The sequence below is a fragment of the Ammodytes marinus genome (assembly GCF_949987685.1).
Source record: "Ammodytes marinus genome assembly, chromosome: 13".
Classification (NCBI taxonomy): domain Eukaryota; kingdom Metazoa; phylum Chordata; class Actinopteri; order Uranoscopiformes; family Ammodytidae; genus Ammodytes; species Ammodytes marinus.
In genome coordinates, this window is record NC_137217.1 from 22,266,312 (window position 1) to 22,285,841 (window position 19,530).

The 19,530-nt window shown below is 41.9% G+C and overlaps 1 protein-coding gene across 3 annotated transcripts in view; it reads left to right on the top strand.

Moving 5' to 3' along the window:
• Positions 1-19,330, top strand: part of ddr1 (discoidin domain receptor tyrosine kinase 1) — a 41,716-nt gene extending 22,386 nt beyond the window's left edge. For 2 of the 3 annotated variants that reach the window (XM_080038933.1, XM_080038934.1), the window contains exons 9-20: positions 2,551-2,800; positions 4,834-4,989; positions 5,628-5,684; positions 9,883-10,049; positions 10,897-11,104; positions 12,124-12,243; positions 13,930-14,231; positions 14,328-14,455; positions 15,196-15,393; positions 15,511-15,778; positions 16,385-16,534; positions 17,190-19,330. In XM_080038933.1, the coding sequence (XP_079895059.1) occupies positions 2,551-2,800; positions 4,834-4,989; positions 5,628-5,684; positions 9,883-10,049; positions 10,897-11,104; positions 12,124-12,243; positions 13,930-14,231; positions 14,328-14,455; positions 15,196-15,393; positions 15,511-15,778; positions 16,385-16,534; positions 17,190-17,330 (2,145 nt within the window). In that variant the 3' untranslated portion in view covers positions 17,331-19,330. The remainder of the gene's footprint in view (positions 1-2,550; positions 2,801-4,833; positions 4,990-5,627; positions 5,685-9,882; positions 10,050-10,896; positions 11,105-12,123; positions 12,244-13,929; positions 14,232-14,327; positions 14,456-15,195; positions 15,394-15,510; positions 15,779-16,384; positions 16,535-17,189) is intronic. The other variant, XM_080038935.1, reaches the window with a different exon arrangement.
• The last annotated feature ends 200 nt before the right edge of the window (positions 19,331-19,530 follow it).

Consider the following 19,530-nt stretch of genomic DNA (forward strand, 5'->3'; position numbering starts at 1 on the left):
CTATTAAAATCTCTGTCTGTGCAAATGATTTTTGATCTCAATAACACAAAAACGGCACACCAATCCTTGACCCACACTGTATCTTTCAAGTGCAGCATCCCAGATTTGATTCTGGTCAAGGACAATTGTTACTTGTCATAACCTTCCTTACCCTTGTTTCCTGTTGAAACAGACACAAAATGGGTCACAGAAAACTTTTCATTAAAGGCAAAAGTGCCAATTAAATGTACAGGAACAGTACACAACACACTGCAAACTTTGTTCATACACGTCTTGTTCTGCCTTAAGAGAAGATGATCTGATTAGATTTTGATCATAAACCTGCAGATTGAAGAACTAAACTGATTTCAATTAACTTGTGTAACTCCTTATGGTTTTGAAATGAGGAGACCATCAATTATTGCTGTTAAGACAACTATTCAGACAAAGAACAATTTTTTAATTAATACACTGAATGTGATTAATTCTCATATTAGCACAAGACAAGGATGTCATTGTGACTATGGCAGGACATTTGCTGATGGTTTTGTTTTGCATCTGATGAAACATCTGAGATGTATGTACTGTAGCTCCAACCCAAACACAATCTCTAAAACAAACGCCAACCGCAGAGTTTTGTGCGTTTAACAATTTTTATTATTGACAACAACAATGATGCTGTATATCTGCCATCTCAAAAAGAAGCAACATTTGTTATGTAATTGCTCTGCGGCCATTTAATTAGTTTTAATGTGCCATTGTTTATCATGTGATGGTGCGTCTGTGCTTGGCTGTCTCGGTGCCACTGAGTTGCATCACAGGCTGTTTGTGCGTCCATGTGGCTTTTGGGGTTAGTGTGTGTAGCAACGTGAGGGTGATGATAATATGAAGCAACCCAGTTTGAGTTATAGCTGTGTTGTCTCGTTGGACGCGGGACGGAATATCGGTTTGGGTGGGATTCACCCTATACGTGCGTGTGATGAATGGCATGAATTCCCCAGTCGATGTTATGAAGTGACAAGTAATCTTTTAGTAAAGTCTTGGTTTTGACTGAGAGCCAAACGTTTTTGGATATTCGTTCTCAGCTTTTTTCTTTTCTTTACGTATTCATTATTATTCTAGTGTTTCTCAGTTACCTTTTTAAAATAGTTCCCAGCGGTATTCCTAGTGTTTTTCCTAGGCTTATCCTGTTTTTCCTGCCTTTTCCCCAGAGCTTTTCCAACACTAACCTCAGCTGACACACACCGTTATGCTAGCCTGGCAGAACGGATATGTTAGACGCACAGGTCAAATAAATAAAGGAACGGAAACCTGAACCTAATTCAGGCTCGACTTGTCTTGCACCTAATCACTCCCCCAAAGGGAAATGTGCTCTTTAACCTTTTGTCAGTCGTTACCTGCACTTCCTACAGGACCTTTAAACAGTCTGTGTATACTCTGATTTGCCGTTGTAAATATCCAATTCCTTCCTTTGGGAATTAAAGTTAATCTTTTCTTTGTGAGCTCATGTGAAAGACGAGGCAATGAAACAAAGAGATCAGAAGGACTCAATATGTAGGTTAGAAGATTTATGTTAAAACAAGAAAAACATAATGGATGCAATGTTATTCTTCCAAATTAAGCCTTGTGCAGGTCATTGGAGCTACAATCCCCCAAGGAGTACTGAATTACCCTGGTTCTGTTGTTATTATTAGACCACCACCTCTACCACAAACGTAGAGTACATATTCCCAGCCACCTCATTCTGTCCTTATCCAGATAGAATCAGTTACACATCACCTCAGCATCTGGCGCAGCTGTTCTCCCTGCGTCTTGTGTGATTGTGTGTCCATTACAATGTGTATTGAGTTAAAGTGTGTGTGTGTGTGTGTGTGTGTGTGTGTGTGTGTGTGTGTGTGTGTGTGTGTGTGTGTGTGTGTGTGTGTGTGTGTGTGTGTGTGTTAGCCAACCTGTCAGAGAAGCCTCCTCCCTTGGAAGAAAAAAAAACCCTTGCACCGTCTCCTCCCTAATTTTCTTTCCCTCAGATCTATAGTTTTGACCTCTCCCTTCAACTCCCTCCGTCTTCCTCCACACATCCATCTCTCTTCTCAAGCTGCTCTTCCTCTTCCCGGCCACAATGACACCTCATATATTATATCAGCTTTTATAGATCCTAACCTCTTTGGCCTTTCCTTGCTTGTAAAAACAGGAAAGATATATCCTCTGCTGCTCTCCTCCATTACTCTTCTTCTGTCCTATACGTTCTTTATTCTTCCATCCTTTCTTTTCTTCTCTCTCGTTTTTTTCTTCTAATTTTGTTATTTTGTAGCCCCGCTCAGCTCTAAGTTGTGCCAAAGCAATTACGGCTTGAACAGGATGAGAATATGTCATCAATTTTCTGTGTTAATTGAATCTCTTCCACAGTTCCACATGAATAATAAATGATTAAGGCGCCTGACTTCAGATATTTCCACACAAAGTTGTGGTGGTAATTCAGACGTGTTGATGGTTACAGGATCATGTAACATCTCCTAATCTGTGTGTGTCTTTACTTTTCCTTACACTCAAAAGCACTTGTCTCCTTTACTCCAGGTGCACAGTAACAACCGCCACACTCAGGGCGTGCGAGTTTTCAGCAAGGTGGAGTGTCTCTTTAAGGTGGGCCTCCTCCAGCCCTGGTCCAATCCGGCCCTCACTCTGCTGGTGCCTCTAGAGGATCTCAAAGACCCCTCATCTCGACCCATCACCCTCCCGCTGGGCACACGGCCGGCTCAGATCCTCCGCTGCAAGTTCTTCTTCGCTGACCGCTGGCTGCTCATCAGCGAGATATCTTTCCTCTCCGGTAGGAAGCAGAATGGAAGTGATGTGTGTATGATGTGGTTCTGGCTGGCAGACCATTTTTCTGTTTTAAGAGGCTGTTTCACTGATGTCATACACACATACCCTCACAACTATGTTTGGCTCTGTCCAAGATTGTTGTACTGTGGTTGTAAGTCCAATCGGCAATCTTTAAGTGCTCAGAGTAAAAGGTCAAGTCAAGTGAAACCCAAAAATCTGATGTGCTAGATGGAGTTTCCACCAGACTCACTGAGAAAGAAACACTTTCAGAATGAAGTAGCCTTTGGTATGTGCTTCTAATGGACTTAAGGTATCACAGTTTTTACAGTCGACGGTCTCAGCCGGTCTATGGCAGGTATTCAGCTGACAAATAATGCTGCTGTGTTGTAAAAAAACACAGTTGGTGGAGAAAACATTACAATATGTGATTCTTAAAGATCTCCTATTATACTACTTTTCTGGTCTTAATGTCTCATTAATGACTCCTATGGAGCAACCTGACACGAATCACAGCACAAAAAAACATGTCGATTTTCGGGAAACTCTTCCTCTCATCTGAGCGCGCCCAGCAGTCTCTGTCCACACTCGGCTTTGTGCTTCTCCGCCCCCTCTCCCCCTCCTGCAAATCCCACTCCGTTGTGATTGGTTACCTTCCTTCCGGAACACTTTCAGCAGCACGAGGGCAGATTTGAGCAGGAAGGTGGGGGCATGGCCGGAGCGCTACCACGTTGCAGCATTACCATACATGGAAAAATCCGGATTCGTGACGACACGAATGCAGAAAATTCGAACCGATTTGAACAAATGATTTCTCGACCGGCTGCCCTAGTGTTTAGCGCTCTGCACAGCCACCCCAGACGGTCAGCAGGGAATACGTCTAAATGCATATAAGTCATTATTTGATACTTTAGTATGGTTAAATATGACTATAAATCATTATAACAACGTTTATAGGTCATAAAAGTCGAAAAAGTACAATAGGTCCACTTTAACCAAATCTGTGAAATATTTAGAAATAAATAGACTTATCATGAACCAGACTGTTGCATCAGTTCAGTTATTCCTGGCACCCGCCTTATTAATTTGATCAATTAGGTTAATCAGAATCACACAGGTTTTACTGGAAACATTTCCTCTCTATCTGTTGCCTTGTGTTCACTGTCTTCTTATTTACAGGCTGAAATGGACCAATTTAGCGTGTAGAAAGGGGGGGTTTCGATATCTTCTGTAAGGGTAGGATTTATGCCTATCTGATTGAAAAATCCTGTTGCTCTCTAACTGAGATTGCTGTGACTAATTAAACGGTCCTCTCTCTATTAAAATACACTGTCAGTTAAGGCATGATATGAATCAGCAAAGTGCTCAGTAATCACAATGTGCTGAGGTAGCTCAAATGTCTTCACCCAGTTATGTCCTGGCATTTCTAGTTGGTGGACTTGTGCCATGCTACTAGTACATCGGTCTTCTGCAAGGTCCTCACTCTGGCAGAGAGCTGCAATCTACTTCACCACCGAAACTACCAAACATTGCAGCCGAATCCTCTTATGTGGGATAGAGCTGGAGAACGTTTAGTGCTCTGCATCTTGGTGTCTGCCTGTTTGTCATTATCTCACCCTTGCAACAATTGAACCGATTCAACTCAAACTGTTAGGTAACCAAATGTCCAGAAGGCTCCTTTTGTGAAACGGCTCCTATCATTACTGTTAAACACACTACAACACAGAGGTGTGATGTGCTTGTGTTTAAAACTAAACAGCGATTGTGACTTTGCATGTTAAATAGGAGTTGCCAAAGTAACAATTTTTCAATACACAATCATTCAGTCAATAAGGAATGGGTCAGATCCAACCTTATTAACATAATCTCCTGAGATAAATCCTTGTTCGTCTGGAAACACAACCAGCTGTGACCACAACCACCGTTTCCCAACAGCAGAAGACAACCAGGCGGTGTGTTGTGCCATATGAACACATATAAAACATGATTCATTTTCATTAAATTGTCCCTCCCTCTCTTTCCTTTTCCTTCCAAATACAGAGCCGTTTGAGGGGGATGTCACAGAGACTGATTCATTTGCTCCTAATCTTCCCAAGATTCCTAGCAGCAGTTCCTCTCCTCCTGTTAGCCCCTCCTCCTCCTCCCAGTCTCCCACATGGAGCCACAGCTTGTCCAACACCAGCGCCGACCCATCTGGTGAGTCCTGCTGTTGGCCTCTCCCGTACAGTATCCTCCTGCTCCTCACCCCAACATACATCTTCTTGTATTTTACTATCTTTCTTTCCACCGACCATTCTTTCTCCGTTGTCCTCTTTCATCACCTGCTCCATCCAGCCCTCCCCACTGCCTCCCATAATTCCCCTGATCTCTCCCTCATCACCTCTTGTCTCCGTGCCCGTCTCTCTCTTTCTCCAGTCGTGATGAGTGTGAGCATGTCGGCAGTGTGTCTATAAGCCATGTGTCTAAAGCAGAGCCAAAGGCAGGCAGTGCCAAAGGAGGCCCATGTTTGACTAGCCTCCCTCTTTATCACGAACTCCAAAAACGTTTGGCCTTGAGCCAAAAGTTGCAGACACATTTGCTAAAAAGCGAAGTCAACGCCAGATGCTTATCATACAGATTTCATTGAACTTAAAGAGCAGGAGAAGTCTGGCTTGATATTAAAGGTCAAATATATTAATTCACTTTGAAAACTTTCTGTGAACTTTAAGAGATTTTCATTTAAATGGTTGAAAAGCCAACACAGAATCCTGCTATCCATGATCTCCTATCCTCATCCCCCTCTTCTGAGTCTTCACCACATCTCTTCCTCCTTTGTCCATCCCTCGCTCCTACAGAACCCCCCACCACCATCTCCTTCATGAATGAGACCACTGGTAACTGGACGCTGTCAGGTGAGAGAGCTATAAAATACAGTCAAACAGACGGAGATGGTGAAACTCTGGCTCTCCTCCAGTATCTTAAAACTGTCCCAATGCTCAGCTGGGAGCATGGAGGAGGGATTACAAGGGCAGGCTTTGGCACCGGGCTCTGTCCCCTGGGTTTGAAGATATACAGCTGTAGGAAAAAAAACTAACCCAACTATAGTACATTATAGTTATGCACAATAACAACTTGGCTTCCTGCGGTCTCACAAAGTGCATGATTATTTATTTTTTTCGGGACCGGCTCTGTTCTACACGGTTAAACAATAACAGGCCTTTTCAAAAAGCTGGAAATGGTATTCTGTGGCGTGAATGCTGCTTTGTCCTTGTTACTGGCTGTGGTTGAACGGCTTTGTTTGGGTTTATTTATTACCAGCATGGTGTTGAACTGACAGGGGAAGAGAGAAAGGGGTTGTTTTCAGTTGTGACAATGTGGTGTCTAAATCTTGTGTGTTTGTATGTGTGTGTGCGTATGCAGGTGTATGTTAAAATAAAACATACATTTTATGTGAGCCTGTTTTGGGGTCTTTTCTTATTGATCTATTTGTTCCAATCAGTCACCTCTCTGTTAAAGTGGTTTTAAAAGTTTATTAATAAGCAATATTTACACAAAACTATACTGAGAACCCCCAGTTTAGTTTAATTTCTTATTCAAATCACACGCCACTCTTGACCTTCAAGGGAGAGAAAAAAAAACTAACCGTGTGATTCAGATTAATAGTTGACTACAAAGCTGTTGAGAAGCAAAACAGGGACTACATTCTGTTCTCAGAGCAGCGGGCCCTGTGGTATGAGGGCGCATACCGGATGCATACTCAAACAGACAATCCCCCTGTCAGATGTTTAGAAAGCCTGATGAGACTATGTTGGTGTGTGTAAGTAGGCTGAAAAAGCTAATGCACTGAGACCAAACACTGCATTAACCTTCAATCACACCTAGACACACTTGTGTGTTTTGGGATTTTAATTTCTAGCATATCTTTTTCATTTGTTGCTTATATTGTGTATAATTTGGCCAGCTTGTGCATTTTAGGGTTTTCTCAATTTTTTTCATGAATACTTTATGTTCTGCCTTTTGTAAACACCCCTACTGCAAATACTCACACCTTTACACCTAAGCACAAAAGTGTGTCCCATTGAAACCCATTCAAATCCGTTGAAATCTCTATTTTTGATCCTGCTTGAATAACAAGTATAAAACATGCAATGTCTAATTTTTCCACTTCAATCGAGGCCTGGGGCTTCAAGTGTGTGCTCCGAGGCATTTCTTTGGAGATGACGTCATTTTTACTATATGTGGCAAATGGAGAAAAAAACGTTTTTTTGCGAAATAGGGCGCTCGCACTCTATCCTTCTCCTACTCTCGTTACACAAGTTTTAGGGCATTATTCTTGTGTTAGTGTGCGAGTAGGTGTGTGTGGGAATGAATGCACATCAAACTTTGTGTATGTGCACGCGCGCGGGTCTTCAGCGTGCACACTTTATTACTGTATGAGCGAATGGGTTGAAGCGCAGGTGCTTTCAAATGGCCTTTATCCATACCATTCCATTCATGTGCATTTTTCATGCAAAAGTTCAAAGCACCACATTTTTTTTTGTTACAAACTACTTAAAACAGACATCTACCCCTGGCCCTTGCACAACTTTGATATAAATGAAACTCAGGTCCTTTCCCAGATCATGAAAGTTAATGCCGCCGTGAAAATCAGAATATACGCAGACTTTGTTTAGACAGGTGCACAATGCTCCTCTCTACATTAGTAGAGAGGAGAAAAGCTTCTGATTTCTTACCTGGCATCATGGAGAGACTATACTGTACCGAGGAAGCGCGGCTTATGGTCATGGAGACGGACGAAGAGCCCGAGGAGGCAGATTGCACATCGGACTCCGATACGGATACGGCGGATGAGGATGCAGACTTGGACTACCATCCGGACCCTGACACATCCTCCGCCAGCTCCAGTGAAGCATCCGATTCAGGGGAAGAGGAGGCTCTTCCGGACCAGCTATGGGGGTCCAAGAACGGCCTCATCCACTGGGCACCGTCAAACGCCCAGACGCTCCGGTACTTCCCTGCAGAAACCGGACTCACTCCAGGACCAACCCGCTATGCTGTGGCCCGCGTCAATGAGCTCGTAGACACCTTTATTTGTTTTTTACACCCGAGATGACGGCGCTGATCACTGCTTATACAAACCTGCACGGGAACAGGACGGTCCGGGACAGGAAGGATGTTGATGACATCACCGTGCGGAGCTACATCGGTCTCCTCCTGCTGGCCGGTGTTTACCGCTCTCGGGGAGAAGCGACCCGCAGCCTTTGGGAGCATGAGACTGGCAGGCAAATTTTCAGGGCGACAATGTCCGTGAAGACATTTGAGAGGCTGGCAACAATCATCCGTTTCGATGACAGACTTTCTAGACCGCGGCGCAGGGGAAACGGCAAGCTGGCTGCAGTAAGGGAAATGTGGGATCTCTGGACGGCCAGGCTCCCCCTGATGTTCAACCCAGATAAAGATGTCTGCGTCGACGAGCAGTTGGTACCGTACAGGGGGCGCTGCCAGTTCCGGCAGTATATGCCAAAGAAGCCGGCCAGATATGGGCTGAAAATGTGGGTCACATCATGCGATGTGAAAACTGCATACGCATGGAGGGTGTCTGTCTACACCGGCCGAACAGCTGGTGAGCCCGCAGAGCGGAACCAGGGAAGGAGGGTCGTGCTGGAGGGCCTGAAAGGCATGACTGACTCAATTATATTTTTATATGTGTGATAAGTTCTGATGCTGGTTCAATAAAATGTAAAATAATTTAATAAAAAAATCTAATGATTTCATTTTTATAGGCTCATTTCTCATGGACACACAAGTGTGTCGAAGGTGTAAAAGTGTGAGTATTTTATGAAAAATGGCACTGCAAAAAAATAGAAAATGCAAATTGATAAATGTTGCTGCTAATCTTTCACACACACTAGCCTGCAATAACCAAACCAGAAATAGTCTAGTTTGCATAACGTTTTTTGAAAATAAATCATATTTTGCATATTTCAACCGATAAAAAGGGGGTTTTGATTGTCAAATCATGTCAATTAAAGGGTTAATTATCAAAAAAATACATTAATATTGTATATGTATGTTTAGTTCTGATGCTGGTTTAAAATAAAATAAAAAATTTTTTAAATAAAAACATTACTCTATATCATTTTTATAGGCTCATTTCTCATGGACACACAAGTGTGTCGAAGGTGTAAAAGTGTGAGTATTTTATGAAAAATGGCACTGCAAAAAAATAGAAAATGCAAATTGATAAATGTTGCTGCTAATCTTTCACACACACTAGCCTGCAATAACCATACCAGAAATAGTCTAGTTTGCATAACGTTTTTTGAAAATAAAACATATTTTGCACATTTCAACCGATAAAAAGGGGGTTTTGATTGTCAAATCATGTCAATTAAAGGGTAAATTAACAAAAAAATACATTCATATTTTATATGTATGTTTAGTTCTGATGCTGGTTTAAAATAAAATGTAATTTTTTTTTAACAAAAATATTACTTTATATCATTTTTATAGGCTCATTTCTCATGGACACACAAGTGTGTCGAAGGTGTAAAAGTGTGAGTATTTTATGAAATATGGCACTGCAAAAAAATAGAAAATACAAATTGATAAATGTTGCTGCTAATCTTTCACACACACTAGCCTGCAATAACCAAACCAGAAATAGTCTAGTTTGCATAACGTTTTTTGAAAATAAATCATATTTTGCATATTTCAACCGATAAAAAGGGGGTTTTGATTGTCAAATCATGTCAATTAAAGGGTAAATTAACAAAAAAATACATTCATATTTTATATGTATGTTTAGTTCAGATGCTGGTTTAAAATAAAATGTAATTTTTTTTTAACAAAAATATTACTTTATATCATTTTTATAGGCTCATTTCTCATGGACACACAAGTGTGTCGAAGGTGTAAAAGTGTGATTATTTTAAAGGAGCATGGAAGGGTTAACCAGCATGTTGTCATACTTACACAAAAACATGCAGAAAATAGGCAGTGTTGCATTAGTAGTCTACACACATCAGACCTACACCAGCTGGTTTCAGAAATGCCATGGTACACGCACACAAACACCCAACTTTGCTTCGTGTGTTTTCCCTCCTCCAGATCCTGACTTTGCTGCTAAGACTCCAAGGGCGGGGCTTCCTGTAGCCAAGGATGACAGCAGCAATACAGCCATTCTGATTGGCTGCCTGGTGGGCATCATCCTTCTGCTGCTGGCTGTGATCGCTGTCATTCTGTGGCGGCAGTACTGGAAAAAGATACTGGGCAAGGTGGGTCAAGACTGAGGTCAGCAGCCACTCCTATTTGCAGTTGGTCCTTCGGCTGTAACTGGACTTTACCTGCAGAGCTTTCATTTTCATATTTAGCAGTCTTATAGAGTCAGTTCATTGTTATATTTTCTTATTAATCCAGACGATCTAGCAACACAGTCTTGGTTTTAATTTGGGAATATTTACCCCTGAGATTTCTGTAAATGCTTTTCCAGAAACTTCCACTTGTCCCAGTTACTCTGGCTCTCCACATATCTTGCTGTTGACTGTCTTGATTAAAACTTCTTACAGAATAATAATGCTAAGTGAGAAAAACGACTTCTTGTGCTGAACTGTCCCTTTAACCAGGTTTAAATGATTGATAGCAGGCGGAGATAACAACTGCCAGTCTTTTGGCAGAGCACTGCATCCCCATCTGGATGTGTTGTTAGAATCCTCTTTTACATTACATCTAATTGTTCATAGATTAGAGGCTGTTCAAATTATGAACACCTACACTGAGTCTCCAGTTTGGTAAAACTAATGCAGTTTAATACAACAGCCCTGCAATAAATCCGACCTTCATGAAGGTTCAAATGTTAATGTTTATGTTGAAACTGTTTAAAAGAGTTATACAGGTCCTACTATATACATTAGCTTAATATTAACCCTGATTGATGTTAATGGGTTGAACATAATATTAGATCAAGTTGAATCAACACCCTTCTAAAAATACTAAACATTATAACCTTCATGAAGGTAGGATTTATTAGACTGGGTTGGTTTTACTTTGCTGTACCCTAAAAATATTGCGGCTAATATATTAGTGCACATTCCCAGTGTTTAAGTGAATCTTCCTCCCTCCCAGGCCCAGGGCAGTCTATCCAGTGATGAGCTGCGGGTTCACCTATCGGTCCCTTCAGACAACGTGGTCATCAACAACACACACAGCTACTCTAGCCGCTACCAGCGCATACACACCTTCCCCGACGACCGTGATCATGAGAGAGAGGGAGAAGGAGAGTACCAAGAGCCCAGCGCTCTGCTCCGGCCAAGGGATCAAAGAGACAGCACAGGTAATTCTAAACGCACACATAGTAGAACACAGTTATGAAGGGGCATATATAGGTATGATGGGGTCTATTGTTCCTGTTAGTCCAGTATCAAAAACATATCCTTTCGCTTGGTAGCGTGACATAGAACACGAGGAACGTGACAACATGCTGACATGCAGTAAAACATACCACATGCTTAATACATGGAGACAGCGATTGATCAGTAGCCAAACACACAGAGTTGGCACGGGGGGCAGTGGAAAATGGGAAACAATTGAACTTTCCATATGTACAGAATTTAAATTTCTGCAAACATGTATGTGGTTTTGTACAGATTGCTCCATGTCTCTGTTCGTCCTTTTGTAGCCTCTGTTTGTTGATCGTTCCAATAAGCAAACTAGTTTGCAAAAGGAAAAGAGCAGCAGGAGAAAAGAAACATGGCATGCATATCAAGAAAACACTGGAATTTCAATGCATTTCACCACACCAAACAAAACTAAATCAAACCAAACGCCCCGTGAGCGAGAGTGCCTCCAAGAAGATGCACGGCGTGGAGGGGGCACAAAAGAGCTATTGTTCTAAAGAAAGGGGAAGAAAAAGGAAAGAGGGAGCATAATAAGAGGAGTAAAAAAAGAAAAGGCATTCCTTAACTTGCATTGCACCACAGGAGGTCTGCATGCCATCTCTGCTAGGCGCCTGTGTGAGTTTGAAATAACATGAGTAACAAACATTATTTAATCCACTTGGTTCTGTTGTTTTTGGTTGTGGCCAGAGTTGTGTTAACTTTGCCTGTTCTCGCTTTGTTCTTATGTTTGGTCCTCTGTGTCAGTGCAACCCCTCCACCTTTCCCTTGTAATATAATGGATATGCTAACCGTGTCATGCTAATGTTTGTAATTTTTCCGTCATGTGTGTGTATTTTGTGTCACATTGTACGATCCGTTGATTCATATCATGACTCCTTTGTGTACCCCGCATGTTGTTTGTGTGTCTGTGTGTGTGTGTTTTTTTGTCTATGGTTATGTGTGTGTGTGTCCTCAGCATTGCTGTTGAACAACCCAGCCTATGACATGCTCCTGTCAGATAACAGGAAAGGCTTGAGATCCCGAGTTGTTTCCAACACCGCTCAGGCTCAGGAAAAGAGCCTCAATGTGCCCCAGGGTAAGAGACCTCAGACTGGGCCAAGGCTGTCTGTCAGGAGGGGCCCCCTACCTGACTATCTTCCTACCTTTCTATCTATCCAGGGTTAGGGCTTCAGAAGCGTCTATTTGGCATGTGCCTGCCCTTCATCATCCCTCCTGTTACTCACATAATTAGTCACTGTCATTCACTCACCTCTCAAAATAACTTGTGCTTTTGTTTCAAAGGGATAGTTTGGTATTGGGGAATTGTACACATTTTCAAACTTGGAGACATACAAACTCATAGATGCCTTTTTGTTTAGCCATGCTCACAGATGTTCATGGTTCCTGGAGCATGTGTCCTGACTTTAGTGATCCCCTGACTTTTGAGTGAAATGTCTTGACAACTGTTGGATGGAGTGCCATGAAATTTAATACACTGATTTATGTCCCCCTCAGGATGAACTGTGACTACTTTGTTGGTCCCCTTATTTTTTCTCTAGCACCACCATCAGGTCAAATTTTTTATTTGTCGAATACTTTTATTTGTGAGGAAATACCTTCAAAAGTAAAAACATTCACATTATTCTCAGCTGTACTTAATGTTTAGTGCATTAGCATGCTAACATTATAACTGATAAGCAAAATAATGTTCACATTGTCAGGATGTGAGCATGTTAGCATGCTGACAATAGAATTGACTGAAAATACAAATATACTATTTCCCTATTTAATAAGCTAATACTGTAACTAGGCATCATCAGTTTGTAGTATACTCCTTGTTCTGGTGACAACAATTTTTTTTTATAAATACAGCATACATTTTAAGGTTTACATTAAAGTGCATTATTACTATCCATTTAATCTGCGGTGCCAGTGTGTGCGTTAAAGCCAATAGGAACGTTTCATATCGTCTGCATTATGATTTTAACAAAGGTATACCAACTTGATATTCAAAAGCCACACTGCCCACACGTGTTTGCCTTACGTGGGCTGTCAGTGTTTAAGTGTTATGTTATTTAAGTGGTATGTTAAGTTGTTATACCTGTGTTGACTTAAAGCTTTTACGAGGCGTTTTATCATCAAGCACAGCAGTAGATTCTAACGGACAAATGCGATGTCCCAGAAAGATTGATTCAACAGCAACATGTGTTTTCCCCATTTTAATACCTGCTACATGATCCGGTAGACGTTCAGTAAAAGGAAATTCAAGGCAGTATTGTAATGTATTGTGGCCAAGCTCTTCAAGTTGTCGCTCATTTGAAATTCAAAACTCCAGTATGATGATATAGGCCTACTGTATGGCCTTGTACTAATTAGAATGAGTAAATCCATTAAAAAAATTTCCCAGTAATCTTTTTCACCATTGTATTACGATTTATAGTTTGTGGTTACAGACTTGCTTTTAGCCATCTCTGTAAAACTTTGCCTTTTTTGTCAATCGAACAGGCCTATTTGTATTTCCATTTTAATCCTCTATTATCCGTTCAAAGTCTTGTAAAGTGTTGAGACCCTCTTTGTTGTTATTGTCAAATGAAATCCCCCCAAATCCAAACTATCCGTTTACAAACAAATGTTCTTTTTATTTGTAACATCAACTCTTTCATTCACTCACAGACTGTCCGAAAGCAAAATCAAAGCTGTTTTAAGTCACACACTTCTCACACTCTCCAAGTAATCTCTCCATTTCATCCCCACTGTCTGTCTCTCCCTCCTCCCCTTTCAGCCTGTGGTTTGGACATGGAAATGGAGAAGGGTTTCCCTTCAACTCAGGAAGAGCCTCCACCCTACCCTGGCTCCCCTCCTTACCCCTCGTTGTCTCCTCCAGTGTCTCCCCCTCTGCCTCCCAGCGTTCCACACTATGCCGAGGCAGACATAGTGAGCCTGCAGGGTGTCAGCGGTAACAACACCTACGCCGTGCCCGCCTTGGCCTCCTCAAGCCCTGGGGCCGACTCCGCCCCACTGCCGGAGCTGCCGCGCCAGTGTCTCATCTTCAAAGAGAAACTGGGAGAGGGACAGTTTGGAGAGGTGAGGGAATGGCCCTGAAAGAAATTGTATGCGTTTGTGGGTGGAGGGGAAATGATTATGCTTCAACAATGTCTCTTTTTCTTTCTTTGGTGAAAGGTGCACCTGTGTGAAATCGAGAGCCCTCAGGACCTTCCCAACTTGGAGTTCCCCTTCAATGTGAGGAAAGGTCGCCCTCTTCTGGTCGCAGTGAAGATACTGCGCCCGGACGCCTCCAAGAATGCCAGGTCTGTAACATCATACACAGTTGGGCTTGGCTTCAGTGTGGTTAACAGTTTTTCTTTCTGCTTTCACGGCTTATATTATTTCTTACGTCTTCATTGCACTTCAACACTCCCACCTCCTTGAAATATCTGGGTACATTTAGAGGTCTATTCCTGAGTAATCGGGAAATGGGATTTGTGTTCTATCAGGGAATTTTTAAATATAAGATTAGTATTTACAAATGCACCATTGAACACAGTTCTTGGTTTTAGACAGCTGGCAAATTGTTTCTGCTGAAATTTTACTCTTCAGTTGGTGTTTGACCACCAGAGGGCAGAATGTGGAATTCAGAGCACCCATTTTTCACAAGCTATATCAACTTATCAAGTCCTTATCGCGAATGTGTTGGTTACCAACTGCCTGACATTACTTACATGCTCAGCAGAAGCAGGGCAAAATACAAGTCTCATATTTTCAAAAATGTTCGCCCGTCTCCAGTCCCCAAGCTCCTAAGCAAACAGTTTAGGACCATCTGTGCTTTTCCTGATGATCCTTTTCACCAGCTGCTTGTTTAATTTTGAGATTAAGCATCCTTCTCACTTTACTCAGTGTTTATATAAAAAATGTTACCCAACAAAGCTTCATGTTAGTTAATGTGTAATAATACATCGACTTCTTTATCCCTCCTTTGCGTTCTCTTCTCTGTATCTAGCAGGTTTCTTTTCTATAGTCTCTGATGCATTTCTACTTCTCGTTGTGGTAGGAATGACTTCCTGAAAGAGGTTAAGATCCTGTCTCGTCTGAAGGACCCGAACATCATCCGTCTTCTTGGAGTGTGTGTGAGCAGTGATCCCCTCTGCATGGTCACTGAGTACATGGAATGTGGAGACTTGAACCAGTATCTGTCCCACAGAGTGCTACTTGACAAGACAGGGCCTTCACACAACACCCCGACCATCAGGTAAACTGATAAATGAGCACACAACACTGTCACGGATATAAATATATAAGTACACAGTCATGGTTAAGATTTATTTATTCTTACTTCTATCAACTTCATGCCACCTTTTTCCCCCAGTTACCCAGCCCTCATCTCCATGGCCAGCCAGATTGCATCAGGAATGATGTTCCTTGCCTCCCTAAACTTCGTGCACCGAGACCTTGCAACTCGTAACTGTCTGGTCGGGGGTGAGAAGGGCGAGAGTGGGGATGATCGGGGTGGAGAGCGTCACATCAAGATAGCTGACTTTGGCATGAGCAGGAACTTGTATGCTGGAGACTACTATAGGATCCAGGGCAGAGCTGTGCTGCCAATCCGCTGGATGGCCTGGGAGTGTATCCTCATGGTGAGAGGACGTGTGTGTGTGTGTGTGTGTGTGTGTGTGTGTGTGTGTGTGTGTGTGTGTGTGTGTGTGTGTGTGTGTGTGTGTGTGTGTGTGTGTGTGTGTGTGTGTGTGTGTGTGTGTGTGTGTGTGTGTGTGTGTGTGTGTGTGTGTGTGTGTGTGTGTGTGTGTGTGTGTGTGTGTGTGTGTGTGTGTGTGTGTGTGTGTCTCACTAAAGTTTGTCCTTATTAGTTTAAGTACTAAAGAAACAGGTTACATTTTGATTTGAGCGATGAAATATAATCAATGTGGAAATTTAAAAGAAAATTCCCCAAGCAAAAATGTGTAGCAAAAATCTGATTTGTAAATTCAACAACAAAAACAGAGACATGAGATCCAGGAGAAATTGTGTTCTACTATTCCCAGAGTCTCAATAACTCATACTTAGACTTTGACTTTTCCTAAAGAGTGATGCAAGTAAGTGACAGTGATTTATCAATAATAATATATATGTCGAAATACAAATAAAATCAGTAAAACCCAAAAATAACTTAAGGTCAATAACACTCATTTGCAAAAGTAGTCTAAATGGCATAGATAATAATTGACAGTGTTGACCTGTGTTCCCAGGGAAAGTTCACCACAGCCAGTGATGTGTGGGCGTTTGGCGTCACTCTGTGGGAGATGCTGAGCGTGTGTCAGGAGCAGCCGTACTCCAACCTCACAGACGAACAAGTCATCGACAACGCAGGGGAATTCTTCAGAGACCAGGGCAGACAGGTACAACACACAGAGACACATCTAGGAGCATTACGCTGCCTATTTCCTTATTGGAACTCATATACCTCATTTGCTTTCAACAAATCTGTGTGTATATCAGTAATTTACAGAAGCTCAAATTGATGATGGACAGAAAGGGCAGTCTTCTAGTGACTGGTCTTTGGGGTCACACATCATAGTTATCTGTTTGATCATTTAGAGCAGTAACCCATTACTGAAAACACACGTCTTAACACCGATTAAAGTTGCATGTTAAACTGCAAATTACACAAACTCAGGTAAGCAGTAATCCAGAAAAACAATATTATATTGACTAATAGTAGCAAACTGTGTTCAACATCTACAAATCATAAATGAATGATTTATGATGATGAATAAAAACACCCATACACCTCTGTCTGTCTCGCTCTCTCTCTCTCTCGCTCTCTCTCGCTCTCTCTCTCTCTCTCTCTCTCTCTCTCTCTCTCTCTCTCTCTCTCTCTCTCTCTCTCTCTCTCTCTCTCTCTCTCTCTCTCTCACTCTCTCTCTCTCTCTCTCTCTCTCTCTCTCTCTCTCTCTCTCTCTCTCTCTCTCTCTCTCTCTCTCTCTCTCTCTCTCTCTCTCTCTCTCTCCTCTCTCTCTCTGTGTGTGTGTGTCTTTGTCTGTCTCTGCACAGGTGTACTTGAACAAGCCGGCTGTGTGTCCTCAGGGTCTCTACGAGCTCATGTTGAGCTGCTGGAACAGAGACTGCAAGCTCCGCCCTTCCTTCACCGACATCCACTCTTTCCTCACCGAAGACGCAATGAACATGGTGTAAAGGGAGACACACAGCACACTAGAAGGGGAAACAGCTCATTCATTTATGCATCCCTGTTGCTGCAGCGGGAATGGGTGGTGGAGGTGCTGCATGGCAGACACTGATGAGAAGGGGAGAGTGGGTTGCTCGCTTTTTATATTTGTAATTTTTTAAGGTGGATGGGGGCTGAGACACCGCTGGTTCGGTTGATTTCCACGTCAGACCTCGAGCCCCAAAGGCAACACTAATCCCAGCTCAAGATAGATAGTCTAAGCTACATTTCACAGTGGCTGGTGGTGGGTGCAGTCTGCATAGGAACTTTTTTTTATCTTCTCAGATACTTAACATGCAAGGAGGGTTTTTGTTGCTTAGTAATGAAGTGCTTTATAGTTTAATGACAGAACAATAAATACTCTAGGGAAATGAACCCTTTAAAAAAAATCAACATCTTAAATGCTAAATGCAGGGTAACAGGTGACGGTATACACACACCACACACACACTTTTCTAAACAGGACACCAATCATTCAAACATGAATGTGCACACACAGGGATAGTCTTTTTATTTATAGTATGTATAGTCAACTTTATGAATTTCAATCAGCAATTGGTAATGTTACTCTTCAGCCCCTTTTTGTTCATCTGAGACTCAAAAATGAAAAAGATAAAGTAATTGAGAAGATTTTGCCTACATGACATGGTGGTTTTTGACCCCTTCATCAATCCTCTGTCTCAACCACAAAACATTACAAAGTGACCCACGTTCAGAGCTGTAATGCAAAGTGGCTGGATGTCAGCAGCCCCCCCGCCCCCTTTCTGCAATGTGATTATGTCAAGTTTGCGACCCCCCCCCCCCCACCTTGTAGTCAAAAAGTCTGAGCACCTGTCTGAGTCACAGAGAGAAGAGCTGCATCCCTGGTGCCAAATTGACTTCTCAAACCTGACGACACAAACGGGCACAGAAGAGGAGATAATCTGCTGCTGCCAAAGAGATGTGGGACACAAACTGAAGCGGTTCTCCCCAAAGCAGAGAGACAATACTGCCAGCCGGGGCAGCAGACAGGGCACCTGCTCAGGTGTTCTGGCAAATGTTTTGTACCTGGCTTTGATCCAGACAAAAAGCATAGCTGTAAAATTCCACAACCAGCTGCACTTTAAATCCTACATGCATAACCCGGGCCATGAGGAAACTCTTCTATGCGAGGAGCCCGATATGATTCCTGTTGATGTGGATTCGAATGCATTTCACATGCAGTGATTTCAGATATTTGCCAAGGGAAGTCAAAATCCTGGACTTTCGGTCTGCCTTTTTTTTATAAACCTCTACACCATGGGATTGCCAAAACCATAAAATGTAATATATTATTTAAAAAATGGAATTGGCATCATAAAGTTAATATCATCTTAAATATATTAAAAAACCTGTTTTGTTCTCAAACTATCAGTGTGTTGAGAAGTGAACAATCAGCCTCCCTCATCTAAATGCATTACTGTATTTTAAAAACACAGTCATGGTATTTCTGAGTGCTGATTTCGGTGTGAATGTCAACATCGACCTCTGTATCATCTCATGTTAGTACATTAAGCTGACCCTGGTAGAATCAATGCACCTACCTTACTGATTGTATATCACTGTAAATCAGTCCTGAGATGATAAAGATAATCAAGTAATACATGTTTACCGATTGTGAATGGATGTGCCATTTGATTCATTTTTGATACACTGTAGTTCAACTAAACCCATATTTTTATATACTGTATGTACTAAGATACTCCTTGGTGTCTGACTTCTTCCTTTTTGTGTCTTTGAACTTGAGCATACTAGTATGTACATATTTTAAGGACAGAATTGTAATTTTCCTTTACTAATATATGGAAAACTCTCTTCTTGTTACATTTGGGGTCTTCTGTATCTCTGTAGAGCGCTTGCTTTCTTGATGCCATTGTAATTCATTGTTGTCTATTTTTGTAGATGTTTTAATAAAGTTACCCTTTTCAAATAAATCAACCAGTGCTGTAGGGCTTTAACTGGCGATTGTCGTCATTATTAATTGATCTACGGATTGTTTGTTAGAGTGATCATATGGTCTATAACACATTGGAGACTGGAGTTGTGTGTGTGAATGTATTTGGCCTATGTATGTATTTATACTATATAAACTCACCGGCTACTTTATTAGGTACAGCGGTTGATTTTCTTGTTAACACATAACTTATCAGC